This window comes from Clupea harengus, chromosome 11, assembly GCF_900700415.2.
Source record: "Clupea harengus chromosome 11, Ch_v2.0.2, whole genome shotgun sequence".
NCBI classification, from domain to species: Eukaryota; Metazoa; Chordata; class Actinopteri; order Clupeiformes; family Clupeidae; genus Clupea; species Clupea harengus.
In genome coordinates this window covers 7,661,926-7,684,234 of record NC_045162.1, presented here as the reverse complement: position 1 = coordinate 7,684,234, position 22,309 = coordinate 7,661,926, and the positions used below count along the sequence as shown (strand labels likewise).

General features: G+C 45.3%; 1 protein-coding gene across 3 annotated transcripts in view; it reads right to left on the bottom strand.

Moving 5' to 3' along the window:
* The window catches only part of dyrk1b (dual-specificity tyrosine-(Y)-phosphorylation regulated kinase 1B), a 48,015-nt gene that overhangs the window by 10,657 nt on the left and 15,049 nt on the right, over positions 1-22,309 (bottom strand). Inside the window, exon 1 of one of the 3 annotated variants that reach the window (XM_031576257.2) lies at positions 10,631-17,488. The exons of 1 other annotated variant lie outside the window; for it this stretch is intronic. In XM_031576257.2, the coding sequence (XP_031432117.1) occupies positions 10,631-10,772 (142 nt within the window). In that variant the 5' untranslated portion in view covers positions 10,773-17,488. Of the gene's footprint in view, positions 1-10,630; positions 17,489-22,309 lie in introns of those variants that run through there. One more of the 3 variants, XM_012818081.3, reaches the window with a different exon arrangement.

The following is a 22,309-nucleotide window of genomic DNA, read 5'->3' as shown; positions in this document are numbered from 1 at the left end:
AGAAAGAGAGAGAGCGAGAGAGAGAGAGAGAGAGAGAGAGAGAGAGAGAGAGGGGGGGGGGGGGGCAGGGTTCAAAGAGAAAGAAAGAGAAAGATTTTTTTAGTGAACGTATCGCCATGGTACATCTCACATCATGAACACTGACATGGGTGTGGGGGGAAAAGAAGACTGCACTGCAGGGGAGGCACGCACGCACGCACACACACACACACACACACACACACACACACACGCTCTCACACACACATATGGAAACGTGGACATACAGTAGGGATGAGGAATGTGGGCGGATTCTGGGGAGAGACCCAGGAATATAGTCCACAGCCCAGATCTTTCACTAATCCATCATGAGGACTACAGCAGCAGCAGCATCAGCAGCAGTCGAGGCGGTGGTGGCGTCGCTCGTAGTGAAAGTGCAGCATGTTCCATGTCTCCCTGCTCCTCCCAACACAACGGAAGCACGGCGCTTCAATTACCCAGGTCACCATGACCAGCACAGAGTGAATGAATGTGTGTGTGTGTGTGTGTGTGTGTGTGTGTGTGTGTGTGTGTGTGTGTGTGTGTGTGTGTGTGTGTGTGTACGCTGCCACACCTTCAGAGAACAGAGCAGTGCCTCTCTGAACATTTTACCAGAAGGAACTGGTGCTGCAATCCTTCTAGTGAACACTATTAACCGACCACTCAACTACAGGGAATATAGAAACGACTTCTACGATTGGTTTATAAAAAGGAATCTGGTGTTTCTTTCCCAGTCCGTTTCCCAATCCAGTTCTGAGAGCTCGTCCACATGCTGTCATACGGTGGACGTCACACAACCGTCGTTCACTCGCCTCTTACATCTTCAGGACCACAGCCCATGAAGGCAGCCATGTTGGGCATAATGTTTTGAGAGGGGAGAAAGGACACAGCAACAGCTAGGGGCTAGGGAGAGGGCCGGTTATGTGCGCTCAGCCACATGGCCAGGGAGGGACCGAAACAGCTGTTTGGGAGGGGTAGTGTTCGTCCCGAGTTAGACGAAAACATTGGCCATTAAGGAAATGTTCTCCTCAGGTGGTCCAATGTGGTCCTCAGGTCTAGTTTCATGGTAAGGCTTTTGGGTGCATGATCTTATAGCACAGCTCTACAAAGGCCACACACAATGCAGGGCCACGCTGCCTGTCTGTCTGTGTAATAACCATGGGCCTATTAACGTTTTAAAAGAGAAGGGTTGATAAAGAGGAAGAAATCTAGGCTGAATAAGGAGATTCGTGCCACCACTGTTCGGGAATGAACAAAGTGGTGCACATCGGAGGGGCCGTGAGGGTTCCAAAATGTAGGACAGGGGAACTATAGACGTGCACATGTACGTGCACACACACACACACACACACACACACACACACAACCCCCCAATCACACACAGAGTTTTGTGTTCCAAAAGACAAGAGGAGAGACTAAGCGGTGAACTCGCAGCTTATGCAGATTTAATGCTGTCCTATATTTGATGGATAAAAATTTGAACTACCGTATTCAACTTTGTTTGGTGACAACCTTTCTGGAACAATCTTATGAATTCAGTGGCAACAGAGGTGTGTGTGTGTTCAGTATGTGTCAAATAATCGGTGTGTGTGTGTGTCTTCTGTGCTGAGGAATTACCGTAATTACGCGGCAGGGCTTTTGCGGAAGGGTGCGGAAGCAGAGAATATGAGCATCAGACAGGGATGGGAAATTGATGGGATATTTCCACAGGGTGGAAAAGCTTTTATCCCCGAGAGCGAGGCAGGCCTGACAGGCGGGGACGGATGGGGGTGAAATTTATCAACGACACATTACAACTCCAAATAGCCCGGGCCGATCAATGGCCGTAGTTTAAACAAAGTGCAGAACGACACATCTGAGCGCCATCAATCCCAGGGAGTGACGGCCCTGTGCCTCTGACACATGCCCATGAGGAGGAGTCCTGGCCTGGGGTAGGGCAGGGCCTCAGGATGGAGGCATGGAGGTGGTGGTGGGAGGGGGGCCCATGCCATGTGAGTGATTCATCTGAAGCTGTGGGTCTCTCGGCTCATACAGACCTGCAGCCAGGGCCTGGTTCCACTCTATCAGAGAGCCAGGTCAATAGAATACAACGCTCTCTCACTCTCTCTCTCACTCTCTCTCTCACTCTCTCTCTCTCTCATTCTCTCTCCCTCTCTCTCTATGGCCAAGCACTGCTGAATACAAAAAAAAAGGGAAAAAACCCTCTCTCGGCTTTGGCTGCTGCTGATTTTGTAAAGATTTTTAAGACAAGAGCTCACTGCAGAAAAAAGGGGAGGAAGGGGACTTTTCTCTTTTTTTTCTCCCTTCTTCTAATGGCCAGCAACAGGGAGGCTGCTGTGCAGCTCTGGCCAGTGGAGCGGCAGACTGTCTGCTGCTCGGCTCTGGGTAAAAAACCAGGACGGTGGATGATTTTGATTTAGCCCAGATTCTTTTGCGTTGTTTTAATTAGGCAAGTTCTTTTTTTTCTCCCCCTCCTGGCCTTGTTCCGTCCGGGGAGGGACATGACGATTGTTTCGAGGGCGAGCCGCCGAACGGCAGAGGAGAAAATGTCACACTGCGCCTTTAAATGCTGAAGCGAACACATTGAGAACTTCCTGAGTGTGACACCCCCCTTCCTCCGCTCTGATTGGCAGAGGCCCCCTCCCTCTCTGTGTGCTCATTGGCTGCCAGTATCCAAGGGCTGGGCGGCGAGGTCTCTATAAATAAACCCTGGTAGCTTGTGCTGTATCAGCAACCCTTCCCACAATGCTGTTCTCACCCTCCCTCCCTCCCTCTCTCTGCCTGTTACCTCTTTCCCTCTCAGTCTCAGTGATCTGGCCAAAGCACTCACATAAATGTTGGCTCTAATGGGGGAGTATTAATAAAACATAATAGGTAAGGGCACACACTCATCTATAGAGACACAGGTGCCTGAACGGGATTTATTGTCACTTATGCAAGTGTCAAATCGCAGTAGTTAAATATATCAAGTGGTGTCTGAGGCAATCATTTGCGGCAATTAACCACGCACAGACCATGAGGTAGACCCCCCCCTCCTCCTCCAACACCAGCACCACTTCAGCCCCCCACCACCACCACCCCCCAACTCTTCCCCCCTCCCACCCCACAGCTGACCAAATACAGCTGCCAGCTGCCAATCAGGGTGTCACCATGGCAACAGACCAGCCTACTCCCTGTCTCTAAGGAACAGGAAGGGTGCTGATGGGGATGGTAGGGGAGGTGTGGGTGGTGGTGGTGGTGGTGGGGTTGGGGTTGGGAGGGTACGGAACAGCTGAACACCCCCACCCACCCTTCTCTTCTCCCCGCCCACCCGCTCATGTCCGTGTCGACCCCTATCTTATTCCCTGTTAGGGTAATGGGAGCAGCGGTGCCACTGAGCCAAAGTTGGACACACGACTGGGGGTGGGAGGAGTGGGGCTCAGGAAGAGAATGAGCGAAAAACAGAGGTGGGGGGAGTCAGAGACAGAGAGAGGAAGAATGACCCGAGAAGGATAAGCATGTGACACACCAACAGGACCGAGGGGACAAAAAAGGAACAATTTAGCCACCAGAGTTTATGTTTTATTATTTGGCAACCCTGTAGCACACCTCACTGCAGACGTCACCAACTACTCCATTATTTCCAACACCAGGCTAAATAGGTTTCGATGTAAGGCATGACATCTTCCCAAAGGAGACGCTTAACAACTTTACAACTAAGTACGGTCTCTAACTTCCTCGTCCAACATGGGGAAAAACACCATCCAGAGCGAACTTGCCAACGTGTCACAGCTCACCTGGATCTGTGAACCATGTTGACACCAACAATGTGTTCTGGCACACTTAAAGGTGAAGGTTAATGCTAACACATTAACACAGAATAACTGACTGCTAACACGAGTATATAGGAGCTTTCGTGCAAGATGCAGTACATAGCTATGAACATTCAATACGAAGGCTGTGTACCCAGGGGTGTGTGTGTGTGTGTGTGTGTGTGTGTGTGTGAGAAAGTGACTGGTGTCTGCAGTCTGGTCTAGGTGACTGCACGTCACAGGGGAGCAGTCACACTCCTGCTCTGCCCTCTAAAACCCACCACACTGAGAGACAGGCACAGCTGAGACAACCACACCACAGTGTGCTGTATGCCTGTGTGTGCGTGTGTGCGTGTGTGCGTGCGTGCGTGTGTGTGTGTGTGTCTGCCTGTGTGTGTGTCTGCCTGTGTGTGTGTGTGTGTGTGTGTGTGTGTGTGTGTGTGTGTGTGTGCGCGTGGGGCAGGTCAGTGGAAACTAGAGCACACAATAAATAACTGCGGTTCCAATCTGTGGAGAATCCCCTTTCTGTCCTTCCCTCACTGTTTGCAGAGTAGCAGCGCTCCTCGCTCAGACCTTCAGACCATCCTTAAATCACAGCACACGTCCTCCCCGCGTCTGCTACCTGCCTGCCAATCAGGGGGGCTTCGCTCTGGAGGGCTTTGAGGCAGTACTGTTACACACAGCCTGGCAGCACTGAAGCGGTCTGGTCCAACACCTGAAATATTCCGCCGGGACATTCCTGTCCCACCCAACACTGCCCTACGCTCCCCATCACAGCAACCCCATGACCCCCAGTCTCCCAAACATGCCAGTGGACTAGTCGATGGAGGGGAGGGGTGGAGTGGTGGGCAAATCTAATGTTTGTGTGTAACCGTGGCGATTTTGCATCACTTCCTCTGGCCTGGCTACTGCACTGGTGCCCAAAGGCGGCACGCTTTTATTCTATTTCCTCTGGACCACCCACATGCTGCCTCTGTGTGTGTGTGTGTGTGTGTGTGTGTGTGTGTGTGTGTGTGTGTGTGTGTGTGTGTGTGTGTGTGTATTTGTGTTTGTGTGTTTGTGTGTGTGTGTGTGTGTGTGTTTGTGTGTGTGTATGCATTGCCTCATTCCCTGCTCATGTCTATGTCTGAGTCAGAAGTGAGGAAGAGGAGGACAGATTATTCATATGAGGATAAATGAAGTTTCTAGTGCTCGTGATGCTGCAGCCTCCAACCCTCCCCCTCTCACACGCACCCGTTTACAGAGAGCTCTCCATCCTCCAAGTTTGAACTAGCAACTAGCAACTCAAGAGGCAGCACATGCCCCCTTCTCTCATCCAATAGGAATCCAGAGCACTGGAATAACCACCAATGAGCTCGCAGCTTTAGGAATACAGGAATCCAGAGTTTGAGTCACTGAAGTTTTTTTTCTTTTTTTCTCTTTTCTCTCTCTCGCTCGCTCACTCACTCACTCACTCACTCTTTCTCCCTCTCCTTCCACAGCTCACAGAAGACGTGGCTTCTGTTCTGTCTGACGTCTGCCTGCCTACCCAGTGCGTGATAACCCCAGCCCTGTTATGAACTTTAAACAGCCCCCCACTACCCCCCCCACCCCCACCCTACCCCACCCCAAGCTGAGTCAGACTCCTGGCTATTAATAAAGAGCCATCTGGGTGGACAGCTCAAACAGTGACACTGGTAAATTGAGAGCTTGCACAGGACATAAAAATAAAATAAACCCCCCCTAACAAAAATCAAAAGGCTGGGGCTAAGGAGGGGCACCAGCAAGGGGGGGCAATTACTGAAAGAAAACAGTTTGGTTAAACTGATGGGAGGCACTCAATCCAGGTGACACGTTCTTGAGCTACACTTGTTTAACTGACTTAACCACCACAAGGTTGGAGGACATTTGGCCAACTTTGAGAGGCATATATTATTAAAAGGTTAAACCGAATGTGAGCTATCTTTTTGCTGCTGAAGCAGAGGCATCAGCTAGTGCTTGCATGGACAAAAGCCCCCCTCCTGTGACAAGCGAGTGGGGACTGCTAGAACTCAGAGCAGCTTAAGTAAGGAAAATGTTTAAGTTTAACTTAAACTTGAATCCTACAGTGAGGGCAACTTCACTGGTTTACCCGACTGGAACCTGTCATGGTAAGTCGCACCAGCTGTTTGTTTAGTTGCGTTTTTCAAGGGTCAGGCTGTACCCGGACACACCCACACTATCCACATTTACCTGACCGCCAGCTCAGCCACTCATGCAACATTTACTTCTTAGCTACTGAGCACAAATATAAAAAGAAAAGAAAAAACAGATGGCGAAAAGAAGGCACCAGAAAGAGCGTATGTGCTCATCGCACAAAGCGGGAGCTGCACCTAAAGGGCAAAAGGCCATCATGGCCGGCACACACCCAGACCAGCCCCGTCTCACATCCACCGTCTCCTGTCAGAGTCTCGAGTCCGAGAGGTGAGCCCGTGTCCCCACAGGGCCAGAGGTGGCATGATGCAGTCACAGATATAAACTATACTTGAGGGTCTACTCCCTACTCTTACTCTCCTCAGCAGCACAACGACAGAGGGGGGGGGGGGGGGGGGGGGGGGGGGGGGGAGAGAGAATAACAAGAGAGTGACAGAGAGAGAAAAAGAGAATGTGTTGAAGAGAGACAGAAGGGGATTTTGAAAAAGAGCGAGATTAAGATGACTTATATGAGAACAAGGAAAGAGAGGAAAAAGAGAGAGAGAGAGAGAGAGAAAGAAAGACTTGCTAAATGTTTAATGTGCTTTCCGTGATGGAACCGGCTGTGTCAGCGTGGATACCGTGAGGAATACACACTGGGGAGGGTTGGGGGGGTAGGTAGGGGGGGTAACAGTGCGGGGAGGGGTACTGGTGGGGGGTTTGTTTGTCTGCCAAAAGATGTAGGACAGCTAGGGCCTGGACTTGCCCTCTAGTCACGCAGGTGCTCCACTCGCACTCCGCTGACGAATAAAACCTTTTTGTCCCAACCATCCCAAAGAGTCCCAAACATGGACGAGGGGAGACGTGCACAGGTGTGATGGGCCCCGGACAACACCACTGGTGCCAGAAGGGCATTGGATTGCACGGAAATTGGCAGTGGAGTCCGAGCAGCATCGGGGACTGCTGTAATGCCACATCAGGGAGATACTCTGCTGGAGTTTTTTTGGTTACTTGAGTTCGACCACAGTGACAGATTGTGTGTCCTGTGGACTCATTCACCCCGTCCCACCCTAGCCAGGTCAAAATAAATTCTCACAGTGAAGTAACTCAAAGTAATCTAACAACAAGAGGCACCAGTAACCGACACTATACGAAATACCACCTTCAGAGTTGAAACGGGCATAAGCGTTTGACTGGGCAAAACCTGAAATCAAACATTAACATAAATTATGCCGGTGAACCCGTAGAACTCACACAAGAAACTTTGTGTTTCAACTCTAGACTATAAATTGGTGCAGGAAATAAACAACTTCAAAGGAAGGGGGAGGGAGAGGGGCAAAGGTTAGAGAGTGTGTTTGTGGCCATCTGTTTGTGAGAGTGTATGCAATGCATGTGTCACACACAGTCCAAACTCCGCTAACATTACAGGAAACCCATTTTTACCATTGTGTGTCTTTTTTTATTTAAAATAATGCCTCAAAGTACTCATTTAAATCCCCCTGAACAGAAGACTCACGGGTTTCTCGTATTCTTAGTAATGTAGTAAGTAATGCTTTGTCTCAACTTGAGTTGTCTCAACAGGAGTTTGTTACAGCTGAACAGAGAGAAAAAAGGAGGGAGAGAGGGAAAGAGAAAGAAGGGAGAATGGAAGGGAGGGGGAGAGCACAGGGCAACACGTTGTGCACCGAGTCCATAACTTGCATAGTGCCTTTCACTCTGGGGGTATATTTATCTTTAAGACAGTAACTCAGGGCTCCAAAAGTCAGCTACGTCCACATTGCTCCGGCGGAGCGACCTCGCTGAGATGACTAAAATAGACAGCAGGAAAAAAAGTTGGTTGGAGACACGGATATAAATAACTTAATTTAATAATGAATGAGGAAAATAGCTGGAAAGCTACCCAGTTATCTAGGTATGAGAACAACTTGCACCAAGCCACCTTCCTAACCTCATCAAGCACCCCACCCTCCCTGAAGCCCATGTCTTGTCCAGGACCTATTACTGAATGAATGCTTTGATTTATTACACCTAAACTGCTATGACAAGGAAGGGAGGTGACAGTGGCCTGCTCAACTCCATGTCCTGAGCTGCGTTGGGCATAAGCCCCCCAAACAGAGGTTGCGATATTGGAGAGGCGTCGTCCTTGCGTGCAGGGGCAACAGTGAGAGCCTTGGTACTTGAGTACAGTGTCCTCCAATGTCATCCGTGGAGATCGAATGAAAAAGTTTTGTCTTGACAAAACCAATGTATATGGCCTTTAGGCTACATTCCTGAATGACAACTCAAAACAGTAGCTATGAATTTTACATATCTGTATTTTTTTTTTTTTTTCCATTTTGTGAAGTGACCCAGATCTCCTATCCTCGGCTAGAGTCGGAGGCTCGGATAGGTTGGGCTGTAAGCAGGGCGGAACCTTCCACAATCCAATTTAAAGCTTTGGTTGAGGTGGAAAGAGAGGGAGTGGAGAGTGGCTGCTAGAGCCACTGGTTATGGTAACCAGTATTCATCCGTGTCTCAACCACCCTCAGATGAGGAAATCCTGACCAAATCAACAGGTGTCCTAAAACTTGAGAAATAGTTATTAGGTAGAGTTATTAGAGCAATACTGTGAGGCTTATTTAGCCAAGACAACATATTCCCTCTTCCTCTCTCTTACATGGAATGACCGATGATGATTTATAATCGGCTGAGTCGTAGAATGAAACTTCAGACCTTGGTTCACATTGCAGGTGTTATGACAGGTTACCTGTTCTGTTGCTGTTGTACTGATAATGTCAACCTACAGAAGCAATAAATTGCTTGTTTGGAAACTTTCTTGTAATGGGCCAATTAAGTAATTATATCTTAACTGCATTACGCGGCTTAGCAATTGACGGATAATTGAATCCTTTAATTCAAATGCTTGGGCAGAACAAGAATGAGCTTCTTTCCAAAACAAGTTAAGTCATATCTAAAAAGGGTAAACGCCTGGGTGTTCATGGAAGAAAAACTTGACTTTCTCCTATCCAAAACATTCATTTCCATTTCGTTGCTTTTAACAAACCACCAAGTTTCACCCCCCCCCCCCCGAATGTCTTTGAAATACTTCAAACAACATGTTTCCCCATCAAGCCTTCATATTCAGTTTCTTAATTCTTACTTGATGCCCACTGCAGCGATCTAGATGCCATTGTTATTGCATAACAGCATTTTGCCGCTCTATTACAACAGGTCCAGAATCCTAGTCACTTCAACAAAATGAATTCAATTGCCCTTCATTTGTAATGTGCTGGAATTCCGACGGTACAAACCGTTCTCTGTGCCTGCTTGCTGCATTATAGCAACCCTGAACTGCGGTGCATCCTCCTAGACCAAACCTTGCTCATATTCCATAGCAACAGCACCATGCACATATACGCATACGAGATGTGCATGATTCCGAGTCCTACGATCACTCAGCTGTGCCTGGATGTCTTTATTCCCACAATTGTTTGCAGCTAGTGGTGTTCAGGACAATGGTGGGAAAGGGAGCGGTAGTTGAAGGTGGTCTCAGAACCCATGCGAAAGAATCCACCCATGCATGTCCAAAGTGTGCATGAAATTGCCTCTGGGGTGTGCTAAACCTTTGTTTGAGACCACCCGGACCATCATCCAATACCAGAGCTACTTGAGGTGTCTCAACAACAACAAAATCTCATGCAGATTACTTAGAAAAGCTTTCATAAATGGTTCACTTATCACTTCCTGTACCCAAAGAAACACACGGATGAGGCTACAGACTCAACCGCCTTTCGCGATCATCTCTGAACCGCAGAACTTCTCATCAAAGTGTCATATTTAGTTAAAAATGAATCCTACAAACTGATTCCGATGAAAGCATGTAAATACGAGCAATGTTTTTAACGTCAACCTACGCCGCTACGTTCACTTCCGATGAAACGTAAGCATTGTTACTGTAGGTCTTCCCCCTGATTCATTCATCCGCCTCTTCTCTCGTTGTGACGTCATTACTGTAATACTGTGTTTTTTTTCCTGCAACTATGACAGCACACGCTTTTGTTGTTGTTCGTTGGTTCAGGAGAGGATGAGCAGTGAGATCACCACTCATGCACAGGCAACATGCACTAAAACAAGCCAATGAACATGCTATCAAGTCAGACAGCACAAGCGCTTTAAGGTGAAGTCAGTTACATCACCGAAACATCATTTAAATATGAAAATATGAGGTAGAGCTGTATCAAAACAAGTTATAGTTTGCACAAATGAGGCTTAGGCTGCAATTCCTCTGACATTGTAAATGCTGCTTGAACAGAGGACAGCAACATACCCTTAGATTTAAAAAAAAGTTATCTGGGCCGTACCACACCATGGGATCGTAAGATCTGTGGCTCAACAACACTGTCAGCATAACAGACATAACGCATCTCAGAATCATTCATCCTGACATTCAACAGGTGCAAAAGGGGAGGGGGGGGGGCAGGGGGGCAGGTTGTTACTGGGAAACCCACTGTCCCTCTGTCAAGACTGTATTGAACAGATAAACTTACAAATTATGTAATGAAGTCTGAGATCAGTTAAACCACCCACTTACAGCAAGCACAATTAAATGTCACCTTAAACAGCATTTTAGGTGTGTGTGTGTGTTCTGTTTACGATGCGTGCAGAGACAGAGAAACAGAGATGACACTAACTTCTTGTAGGCTTCCGTAGCAGGTGTGACTGGGGTATGTAGCGATTCTGATCTGGGTTGCCAATCCAGGTTTCGGTCGGCAAATTTGCGACCATTCTGTTAGAAGGCTGCGGCTTCTCCTCCACTGACGAAGTGATCACCATCGGGAACGCTTATGTGGGGCCGTGGTATCCCAGGAATCGAGTCAATCAAGTTTATAGGTGTGTGGATCCCGATAAATTACTTTGGAGAGAGTTGTGGACACATCAAGTATCAAGTAATCCTTGCCAAATAAATCTTCAGAAGTTCTTCGATCCAGCACTGTACATCCAACAGCAATAAAACTCAAGTTTGAACCGTAAAAGGCAGGTATACATAGGGATCTCACTTGGGTTTACCACAAAATATTCTTCAATTACTAATGAAATCCTGAAGCGACAGAGACAGAAGGAGCTGATGAACGAAAAGGCACCGTTAACTTGTTTCCAAACAGATTCACTTCTGTCAATACTTTTCCCTTTATTACTACGTTTCTCTAAGGCAATGACTTGGGTTTCAGGCAACAATGCTCACTTTAGACGTAAAAATATATTTACTTAAACTATGTATTTGCTATATAATTTATATATATATATATATATTTCTCTGCTCTTTCTATTAAGATATATATGTATATTTATATTTGTATATATTTCTTCTCTGCTCTATGTTGATATTATTTGGTTACAAAAGGTATCTACTTCACAGCTACAGTTGTTTCACAAGTCCCATTAGAATAGGAAAAAAAAGTTTCTCTGCAGCTCAAGATAAAAAAAAAATTAAAAAAAAAGTATGTTTCAATGGTAGACAGGTGAAAACCTTGTTGGGCCAGGACCCCCACTTAAATTTTCCAGTCAGGATGATTCGGCAGCTGACAAGGGAACCGGAGCTAAACCTGGAAGTGTTGGTAGGCTGGGGGTAGGGGGTGGGGGGTCTCAATTTCCAACACCATTTACCCCATCACTCTCACTAAAAATAGCAGTGGCTTCTTATATTCCGTCTAGGTTACCTACGGTGAACTAATCAGTCACAATAAAGCAGGTAGGTGACAACAAACGTAAAACATTGGCCGATTTCCTCTCCTTCAACAGGAAAACCAGTTGGTTAATCTTAGTCAGAGGATACAATTCAAGGGGGAAAGCTGAACACCAGAAAAATAACAGATATTTATATACTGTATATTATGTATTTATAAAACCTAAACGTTGATTTTAGTCTTCCCTGCTAGACACAGAGCAACAAAAATGCACCCTTCCCCCTTTCACGGAACTAACGCTAGCAAAGTCCGCAGATGTCAAATGGTGACCTTATGTGCTGGCAGGTCGAAGGAGGGGGGTGAAAGGGGGCACGAGGCTCAAAACAGCATAAAGCTCGTGAATAATGTTGAAGGAAGAGGAAACAAACACGTGCATGCAAAGACCACACAAAGTAACGAAACGAAGCAAAGTGCGGAGGTGCGACCGATGTCACAGGCACAACATTAACGACTGCTTTCAAAAAAAAAAAAAATCTTGATGTCTTTCGTGAGAGCTTTCCCAAAATCTCAGCGACACGGATGAAGACAATTCCTAATGACGAGGCTCACGATCAAAGCCAACGTTTGTTTTCTTCGTAACAGGTCCTCAAAACAATAACAAAAATGAACCCTGTTGTTTCAGCTTCACCAAAAGCTGTATTATGTAGACGCAGTGCTCTTGAATATCATGGGAAATCCACACGGTCCACGGGTCCCCAGGTTTCCTTTAGCGAGAAAGTAATGACAGCTCACTTCACAACAACAATGCAAGTAACTGTCCTTATTCCCGTTAATGCATTCCCCAACAATAACACGATCGGCCACAGTTAATAAAAACAAGCGTTATCTTGCGTAGTCAGATTTGTACCTCAAGATTTCTTCACGGAGCCGAGCTACTTAATGTCGGGATCAACAAAAACTACAAAGATTTTTTCCTGTGTTGTTACTTCCATCCTGCCTGATCGTCTGAAGCTTCCGCGTAGGGCTCCGTTGCCAGTCGCTATCCTCTTGTGTGTCTACTTGACTTTGCGAGCACTACAGTCGCCGTGTTTTAGTTTTTCACTCTTAAGAATCTTCCCGCAAGAATTTTGTCCGAGAATATTTCCGACTCGGGCTGGTTTAAGTCATATTCGCCCCTTTCCGTTATTACTCCCTGTTGACTAGCCTCTCTGTCCGGCTCCGGATCCACACCCTGCAATGAGGATTGTTCCAACAGCTATTGAAGCGCGGGGGGTGGAAAGGGGGACATCTGAGATATGCTCCTGACAGGAGCTCGGTTGACGCAGCTCTTCGCGCATAAATGTTTTAACACCCAAAGAAGCGGAGCTACTGGGAGAGTCATGGAACAGCTATAGGGAAGATGACGCACACTTTTATCAAACACATTTCCCAAATTGTTCTATGCAAGACACAAGTGGTTGATCAGGTCAACCCAAACATATTTTGGCTTCCCCCTTACCCTACGTAGTTGCGCCAACAAGCCGGTTCTCTCCATTTATAGTTACTCCGCAGATATATATATATACTGTACCACACACACACACATATACACATATATATATATTTAGATAGATCGAGCGTGGCCACCCTTAAATGCACGATCGAAGAGAAAAAAGATCCAATAAAGAATGCAATTTTGACTATTGACTGATGATAAGGGGAACCTTAGATTATAGGCTAATTTTCTGATATCTGATGGATTCAGTCAGGCGTGAAGAGCTCCAATTCGCATCTGATTCATATTCTGTTCGTTTTACAATAGGTGTATGCTAAATAACTGTTTTAAAAGATTGCAAGTGTATATTCTAAATCTCTGTGCATGGCTCTTGAATACATTTTTTTATATGTTCTGAAGTGATGGTTTAATTTAATCAAGTGCCCTTAAAGTTTATTGCAACTTTTCTGTGCTAAAGCGCGCACACAGACCTTCTTATTCGCCGAGTTCTCCTTCTCCTACTCCCTCCCTCCCCCTAAAGCGCGTTCACCGACATCTCATTCTCCACCCCCTAGTGCGCGTTCGTAGGTTCTGTTGCTATCCGACGCCACGGCAGCTTGTGCGCTATTGGTCAGACGAGGTCCTCTCCATTGCTTGAATTGGTCAAGTGCGGTATGTGGGCGGAGAAAGATGAAGCGGCTGCCCTGTCCCCCTAGCTCCTTGTTGTCTCCGAACGCAGCGTGGAGGCAGAATGATGTGCACGCGGAAATGGCAAAAGACTTCAGGTAGATTGATAGGGGAGGGGATAAAACAACAACGGAAGCAAATAAATAAATAAAAAATATACAAAAGCAGAAGAGGGCATACCCTTATCAAACGAAGGTTTGTTCTGCAATACAGACTCGGTCACCGAGTCCACCGAAACTTTTCACTGTCAACTTAGTTTTCACAACGTAACGATATGCTTCAAGCACAAATTTAGATCAAGATTCAATACATATACGTCACATGCGTGACTGTACAATCAGAACTTAAAACGTGCAGTATCGAACTTTCAACTTGAACTAGGCTTTAATGCAATAGCAGAACTGCCTGCAGATGTAGGCCTGCATATTATATTGGTAAAGGAATATATTCCCAAACATACATTGCTTTGCTGGATAGCCCCTATAGATAAACTACATCCTAGGGGTTTAGAAATGTTCTATGTAACCGCCCAAAATCAGAGGTCAATATAATGGACTTTGGAAATGCATCTGCCATACTCAAGACAAGTTGTTAAAGCAACCAAAATGAATCTGAAGTGTTAATAAAGCACAGCTGTATTAACCCAGAAATGTATTACATCATGGCACCCCCTGGAGTGAACTGTGATGCAGCTATACATTAGACAGAACTTTTCATCAACACATAAATTAAAATAAAGGTGATTTAAAACTTTAACTTAAACATATCCTTGTCTCAAGATATCCGAGTATCAAGGATAGTTAAGTAATAAACTGTAATAATCTGACACTCGTCTTTTGGAATGTTCGAGAATAATTCGTGTTGACATGCGTGGAGCACCGGCAGCATTGCCTGCTCATGAAAACTGCGTGTTCATAACAGTATTCAACTTGGTCTTCATCTATTTACCCCCATGAAAGTGTAGCAACTTGAGAAATAGGAGAAGTACAAAACGAGGTTAACCATGCCGTCATTCATCCACGGTAGCCAATTTCTGTGCGTGTCCCCCCAGAGTGAAAAAAATCATAATGGCTCTACCTCATCTAAGCTTGTTTGGTGGACAACGACTTATTAGCATTTGCTATGAAATATTTCGCAGCTTTTACGTCCAGAAATGATACACACTGAACCAGTATTACGTATTTCTGCTTTATAGGTCAAAGTTCATTCTACATTGATAGAAGTTTAGTGAGGAGGGGGATGGTCACACCCGATTCGCAGTGCATGGGCTTCAGGCTGAGCATAGGAAACAAACATTCATGTAACACTTAACTGATATATAAAATCACACCCACCTCTGACCTCTAAAGACACTACATAATTTCACAAATCTTGCTTAAATTACTCAAGAGTTTTATATCCATAATCATTGCGTTTAAAGGCTCGTACATGAAGAAAAGCACTGGCTCACGCACTGAATTCGAAATAATTAGGTTAATTTTATTTAAATCAAATTAACTTTGTTGAACTATTAGGTTTAACATTTTAAAGTTCTCACTCTCTTTCAAAGCCAAACTACAGCGCGCATCCCTTTTACAGAGGTATTGCAGCTCTCATGTCTTTGCACGATTTAGATTTTATACATACAAATGTACAGATAAATGTTTAAATGTATATGTGAACTGACTCTCGAGAGGGAATGTGACTCGGTTCCAATAAATCACGTTTGCAAAGCTCCCAGACACCCGAGATTAAAAACGCAAGGCGAAGATTCCGGGACTCACGTGCCTTGCAGCAAAATTCCACCCGGCAACTACACACTGTACCATGGTAACAGCCCTGCCATTGGTCCCGGGTGCGTTTTGAAATGACCAATGGGAGGGCCGGCAGCGGGTGATGCGTGTTGCTAGGTAAACATGATGCAGTGGGAAGATACGGTAGTCGAACTCCACTGAAGAAGCTAGCGAGCGCAAAAGGAACGGCGGGGTAACACAGCAGCGAATTACAATTACACTGCGGGGAGGTTGCCGGGGTTGTGTTTCAGCTCTGCAAAAACTGATTTTTTTTTTTAAAGTGAACACGGTGGAGCTAGATATCTCTCCGTTCGCCCACATCTATGCAAGGAGACAAAAATGATTTCCCCCTAAAAGCAGACCATGCATCGGGGTTTATTGAGGGCAAATCATATGCTTTTCTCTGCTGTATTTTCAGCCTCCTTATCTACAGGCAGAAAGTCCAAATATATAGCATAGCTCACTGTTCTCTGCCGGAACCCCTTCTGTTTACAACTATATAAGGTTACATGGTGGTGCTTTGAGCCCTCGTCCCCAAAATATCAAAAATAGACAACTAAACTGTTATTTCCCCACCAACTCATTCTTTACTGGTAGACCAGATGTGGAATGACAACATGCAGAACATGAACTTAAGTTAGCAAACAGGTGGACAGTTCAGCAAAAGGTCAAGTTTTCCCAAACATATACTTCCCAACACTGTCAGCAGGGGACTCGTTAATTTTCGATGTCTCACTTGGTAACAGCCTGAAATAGGGAACCGGCATCCAGGTTAAGACCGCAATGAAAAAAAAATCTAACCTTAAAAAGAATTATGAACAAAAAGTATGATTTCCCAAGTGAAAAGAAAACCTCCATAACTTTAATAACTAATTTGCCCAGCACTCAATTGTTTAACCCTCCAGAGCCTGTATCTTGGGTTAATGCTTATTAAATACTCCAACAATCTAGCTACTTTTTCAGGTGGCAGATAATGTGCTAAACAATATAAGGGAAAACAAACAAAAAACAAGAGTCCATTAAAAACACATATGCTGTAACACGTTCCAGGAGCCACACCTACTAACCACGTGCCACCCAGAAAAGATCAGTTGTATTTCTCGGCAGAGGCTATATATTGTCTGGCAAAGTTTGAAGTTACATGTGACAAAAATGGACCAATGTTGCTAGTGCCATGGAAGTTCTGCCAAGAAACTCAAGCGCTGGACGAGTCAAGTTTAACCTGACACAAGTTGGAGGTTTCATCCAAGAATAGGTTGCAGGGGCGTCCCAAGAAAGGACAGTGGATATGGACCTTCAGGGGACCTAATGTACAGGGCATGTCAATGGCACACATAAACAGGCACTTGTCCAATGTCCAGTGACATGATCCACGCACCAAAGAGGAAAATACATATGGACTCTGCTAAGGTGGAAGACATAAATGGCCACCGCTTATAAGTGTGTTTATGTGAGACCATGTTTACTAAAAAACTTTTTTGTAAAAGTTCACGGACAGTTACAAACTGCTCAGTGATACTGAAAGGGGCAGGAAAACAATGTTCTGTATTCTGACAGAAGTGCAGAGTCAAATTCAGAATTTAAAGCAAATCCTTCAATTGCATTAATAATATCGTGATTGTACACATTTACCATAAGCTATACAACAGCTCACTGAGGCAAGTAACTGCCAGGGTCACCACCACCACACCACAGATTAACCTTCATCGCAAGCTTCACTGGGTCAAACACACCGAAATCTTTATATGCCACTAAATGTAGGAGTATGTGACTCTTATATAGTCGGGAATGCAGGCGTGTGCGTGTGTGTGTGCACGATTGTAAGAGAAAGAGCTTGCGCATCAGCCCACACGTGTCAGTGTTCTTATGTCTAACCCTTTCATGGACAGAGACACAGGAGAATCCCCACTGTTAATCCCTGATGAGGCTTTCCCTCCTCATCCCGACACACCCCACCACCCCCAGTGTGACCCTTCACCTGAAAAGTACACATCTTCTCCATGAGACAGACAGCATAGGAGTGAGTAGGGTCTGCTGGCATCCTGACAGCATCTGAGAAACTGGTACTGCCCCTTACCTGATTATTTACCTTCCCCACAGACCCTTTCCATTACACACACACACACACACACACACACGTGTTGCAGTTTCAAACACTTGGCTATACCATGGCACTGTCCACAATAGAGGGATTAAGGTTTATTCAGGGGTCAGGAGGAGTGCGAGATCAGGTGACTCTTGGGACTGTTCCCACCAAGTGACAATTGGGCAAGTCCAGGCCATGAAGTAGCAGCTGAAGGTCTTCCTAAAGAGCAATGTAACAGTAACAGTGCAAAGTACGGCATACAAATCATACATGCAACACTTATACCTCCAAGTCGCTCTTCCTCTCTAGACATATGTAAGTGAGTCACATTTGCAGTACTCTCTCCATATAGGGAATACATCTCTTTACAGCAGTTATAAATGTGTATATACTATGTGTTATTGATATTTGTGTATGTATTCCCTCACTGTTTCACGTTTCTATAGGCCTAACACACAACACAATCACAGCAGAGGCAGTAAGAGTGGATTTAATGAGCGTGGCACTAGATTACCAGGGTGTGACGTGGGCCAAAGGTTGTGATAATTGAAGACTGTGTGGTTGTCTCTTTCTCTGCTGCCCCCAGTGGTCAAATAAGTGAATTACATGAAGCCAAAGTGCAGGAGCATGAGGCGAGCTGGCAACTGGATCAAACTAACTGTGAGCCAGTGTGTTTGAGGTACACTGTAGGTTAGCAGCTCTGGGCTGGATGCCAATATAGGTATTTGAGGAAGAAGATCTGACCCTGAGCTAAATAACTGGAAATTAAATACAATGATAAACTTTTCCCCATCACTTTTGAGGTCTGAGGTGGGAGATCCTTCGAAGTCATAACTTGTACATCACTACTTCCTTCACCACTTCACATTGCTATGAGGGAAAGCTAACAACATCGGAAGAACTGTCCTGTTGCTCTGAATGAGTATGGGATCAGGCATGAAAAAAAAAAAAAGCCATTACTGAAGCATTTCCATCACGAGAGTAACATGACCACTAGGATAATTGCAGAACAAGCATATCTATGTAAAATACACAGAGTGACATTCATTTCATAATATGCTTTTTCAGGGCTTCTTTAAACTATTTTCAAACATGGTTAGTGGAATATTTCCAACGGGCAAAAAGTTCCCCTCTACCACAAGAATGCTGGAATACTGAGATTCTGAATGACACCTGTTGAAACAGAGTTTCAGTATGCCTTTACGTTTTAAATAATGAATCAGAGTATAAAACGAACAAACTCCCACTGCACAAATTAGAGGTGCAGTCCTCGATTCTTATCTCTCTCCTCCTCCCCCCCTGTATCCTATGATCCACACTAGCCTATGTGTAACAGTACACATACCTTGCAATGATGACCACGTCAGTTAATGTAAAGAAATCATTCCACCACGTCTGCCACAGACAGCAGTAAATCTAAAACATTGTCTTACAGATACCAGCAACACATATCATATAATATATAAATCCGTTGGATCTTGCTAGTCAGCATGTTAGATTGATAATATTTTAAACATATTTTACCGCAATTTGTCGTCACATCAGTGAATGAACACACAACTTTAAACTTAGCTTAACGCTAGAGTCTAGTTGCTAATATTTCCTGCAGTGTGCGCATTGTATTTGGCTGATCAGCCAAATACAATGCGCAGTTCTTTCTATAGATTTTACATGTGTTTACTACAGATAGGCCTCCTTATGAATTTCTGTTTCCTTGTGGTATGGATAATTATATCCATGTGATATAAGAGCCAGCTGTTTTTGTGTGATATTCTTGTTATATAGGAGACATGTTTTTATTTTATGTGTATGTAGTGAGTCAGAGTTTTTTTATGAAGAAAAAACATGAAGGTCAAGATGCATCGTGATGCATCGAGAATCGTTTCATAGTCAAATCGTGAAGATTCACACCTTTACATATAACTTACACACATTTTTTCCCCCATTGTTCAGTTCATTGCTTATTGGATGCATTTGGTATTGATCTGAATTTTATTAATTGGAGGCACATGAGTTAAACAGGCTGAGGTAGATAAATGATAAGAGAGGAGAGAGTGGTGGTCGTGGTGGCGGTCAGAATAGTGTTGTGGAGTAATGGTCATATACAAACCTGGTCAATAGTAGTTACACATCATCACGCTGAGCGGATAATTACCTTGTAGACCAAGACCAAGGCTTTATGCCCTTGCAATGGAAAAGAAAAGAAAAACTACATCTACATACATTGCAGTTGTCAATTAAGGGACTCTAAGGGAAGTTCCCACTGAAGAACAGTGAATGCAGATTAATAATACATCGAGTATAACTTGAATTTACAATTTCAAATGGTATAACAAAGATTATCTCTGATCATTTTTTTTTTCATTGACATATACACAGCAGTGATGTGGTAACATGTATAATGCAATTAACAGGAGATGATAATTAAAGTTATTCTAGTAAATTGGGTAACTTTCACCAACAAAGTCAAGGTCAGTAGAGTAGAGGCAATTGGACAGTATGACAACACTGGATCAGTCTGAGGAACGATTCTGGAGAATGTCCTGAAACTGACAATGTTGTTGGATGGACCCTGAGCTCTGGTCTGTACAACCACAGTCTTGTGAGCCCTAATGTGCAAGCTACTGAAACCCAGGGAAAGGTCCTCTCACAGAATTAAGATGCACATTAGCATCCCCACCACCAAACACGGCAGCAGCACCAACTGACAGTTGCACAGTTGCCTCCCAGGACTTTCCCCATCTTTCAGCGACACTCTTTCCTCTGATTTTGCTACAAACTCAGCGTTTCTCTCCTTGTCACTCAAGTCTCATCAGAGTCTGTTCTCCTTCTCTTTTCCTCAGTCACTCTTACCTACCTATTCCTCCTATACTGTGCATACGATGTGATTAAGCTTCTGTTAAGCCAGCCATAATCTCCAGGAGCTCTGGCTATTTAATTCTTGCTGTGCCAGCTTAGAGCTGCCATGGAAGCTGGCAAGGGTAGTGCGCAGGCATGCAGGTCCACACACAGGCGCGGTTTGGCTACTGCACCCGACAACGCACCAGATCAGTCGAAACTTCCCTTATAGACAAGAGGCCCTCAAACACACACACACACACACACACGCATTGCAGAATCATGAATACAACATTGTTATGGTCTTCAAGATATTGTGTCATGCATTGAGACACAGCTGAGTTACAGGGGTGTCTAGAAAGCAGGGGAACGAAGGCGCAGATACAGATGAGTGGAATGTCCGCCTGTGCACATGCAAACACACACACACATACAAGCACCGGCATCCGAGCAGAAAGACAGACAAGCAAGCTAATGAATTCATTTGACTGACACTTATAATCCAAAGCCACTTACAATTTGTGGAACCCATTTATGCAGTAAGGGTTTATCTAGGGCAATCCGGGTAAAGTGCTGGGCGTTGCCTGTGGGGTAAGCCAGCCGGCAGGGGGGGTCAACCCCCCCAATCCACCCCACCATCCACCACCATTACCAACATCCTACAACACTACCCCACCCCCATACCCTTGAGGCCAAAGATTTCCAACTAGAGGCTTCCTGGAGTTCCTAGGCAGAGACTCTTCCTCCAAACTATTTGGTTGGCATGACCAGCCTCTGTCACTCTCTGACCCCAAGATCAGTCTCATCAAGGGATCTACTGCCATCTACTCCAGACCACGGGTTACTGTAGAAGACCACGGGTTACTGTAGAAGACCACGGGTTACTGTAGAAGACCACGGGTTACTGTAAATGACCCGGGTTACTGTAGAAGACCCAGGTTACTGTAGAAGACCGGGGTTACTGTAAATGACTCGGGTTACTGTAGAAGACCCAGGTTACTGTAGAAGATCCGGGTTACTGTAAATGACTCGGGTTACTGTAGAAGACCCGGGTTACTGTAGAAGATCCCGAGCGTGGTCGCCTCCAGACCACGGGTTACTGTAGAGGACCCTGAGCGTGAATCTGAGCACGCATCAGTCTTTTGCGGATCTCCCCCCGGCTTTGCGCCTTTCCTAGGGGCCTGGTTCTGGTTCTGGTTCTGGCACAAACATGGCCGTCTGCCTTGCCTGGCCTCTCCCCTCCGCTTCTCTCCTCTCCTCTCTGTGCTTCTCCTCTCTTCCCCCAGAGCTGACCCACTTTCAGCTCCCTGTGAGGAGAGTGTGACCCAGCACTGTCCCCAATACAGATCCTATAGAGCGCCACACTGTTCCCATACAGCCCGTCAGCGCGACAAAGCTCACGGCTGTTCCTACAGCTGCTCAATACCATGGCTACATCATGCCACACTGCCACCGTAACCAAGGCCCTTCCCAGACTGTTGCTACGGGTCACTGGTGTTCCCCCAATACCATACACACAATTTGTCCAAAGTACTCTGCGAGACCACAACTTCCTATACACACGTTTTACATTTACTAAGAGTGAATATGTAAATAAATGCATAAAGACAAGAGAAATATTAAATGACGCTTCGTTTTAGCTGTTTCTATGCCTTTTGAAGTCACTAAAGTTGTAACATGAACCTTCATTTCAGTCCTTTCATCTCTCTCTGTTCTGCTCACGCCATCTTGAATCTCACAGCTGCCAGTCTTCCTAATGGCCACTACATACAAACCAGTGTAAAATAGGCTCGAATGCCACAGCTAGACTTTATAAAAAAGTTGCAAAG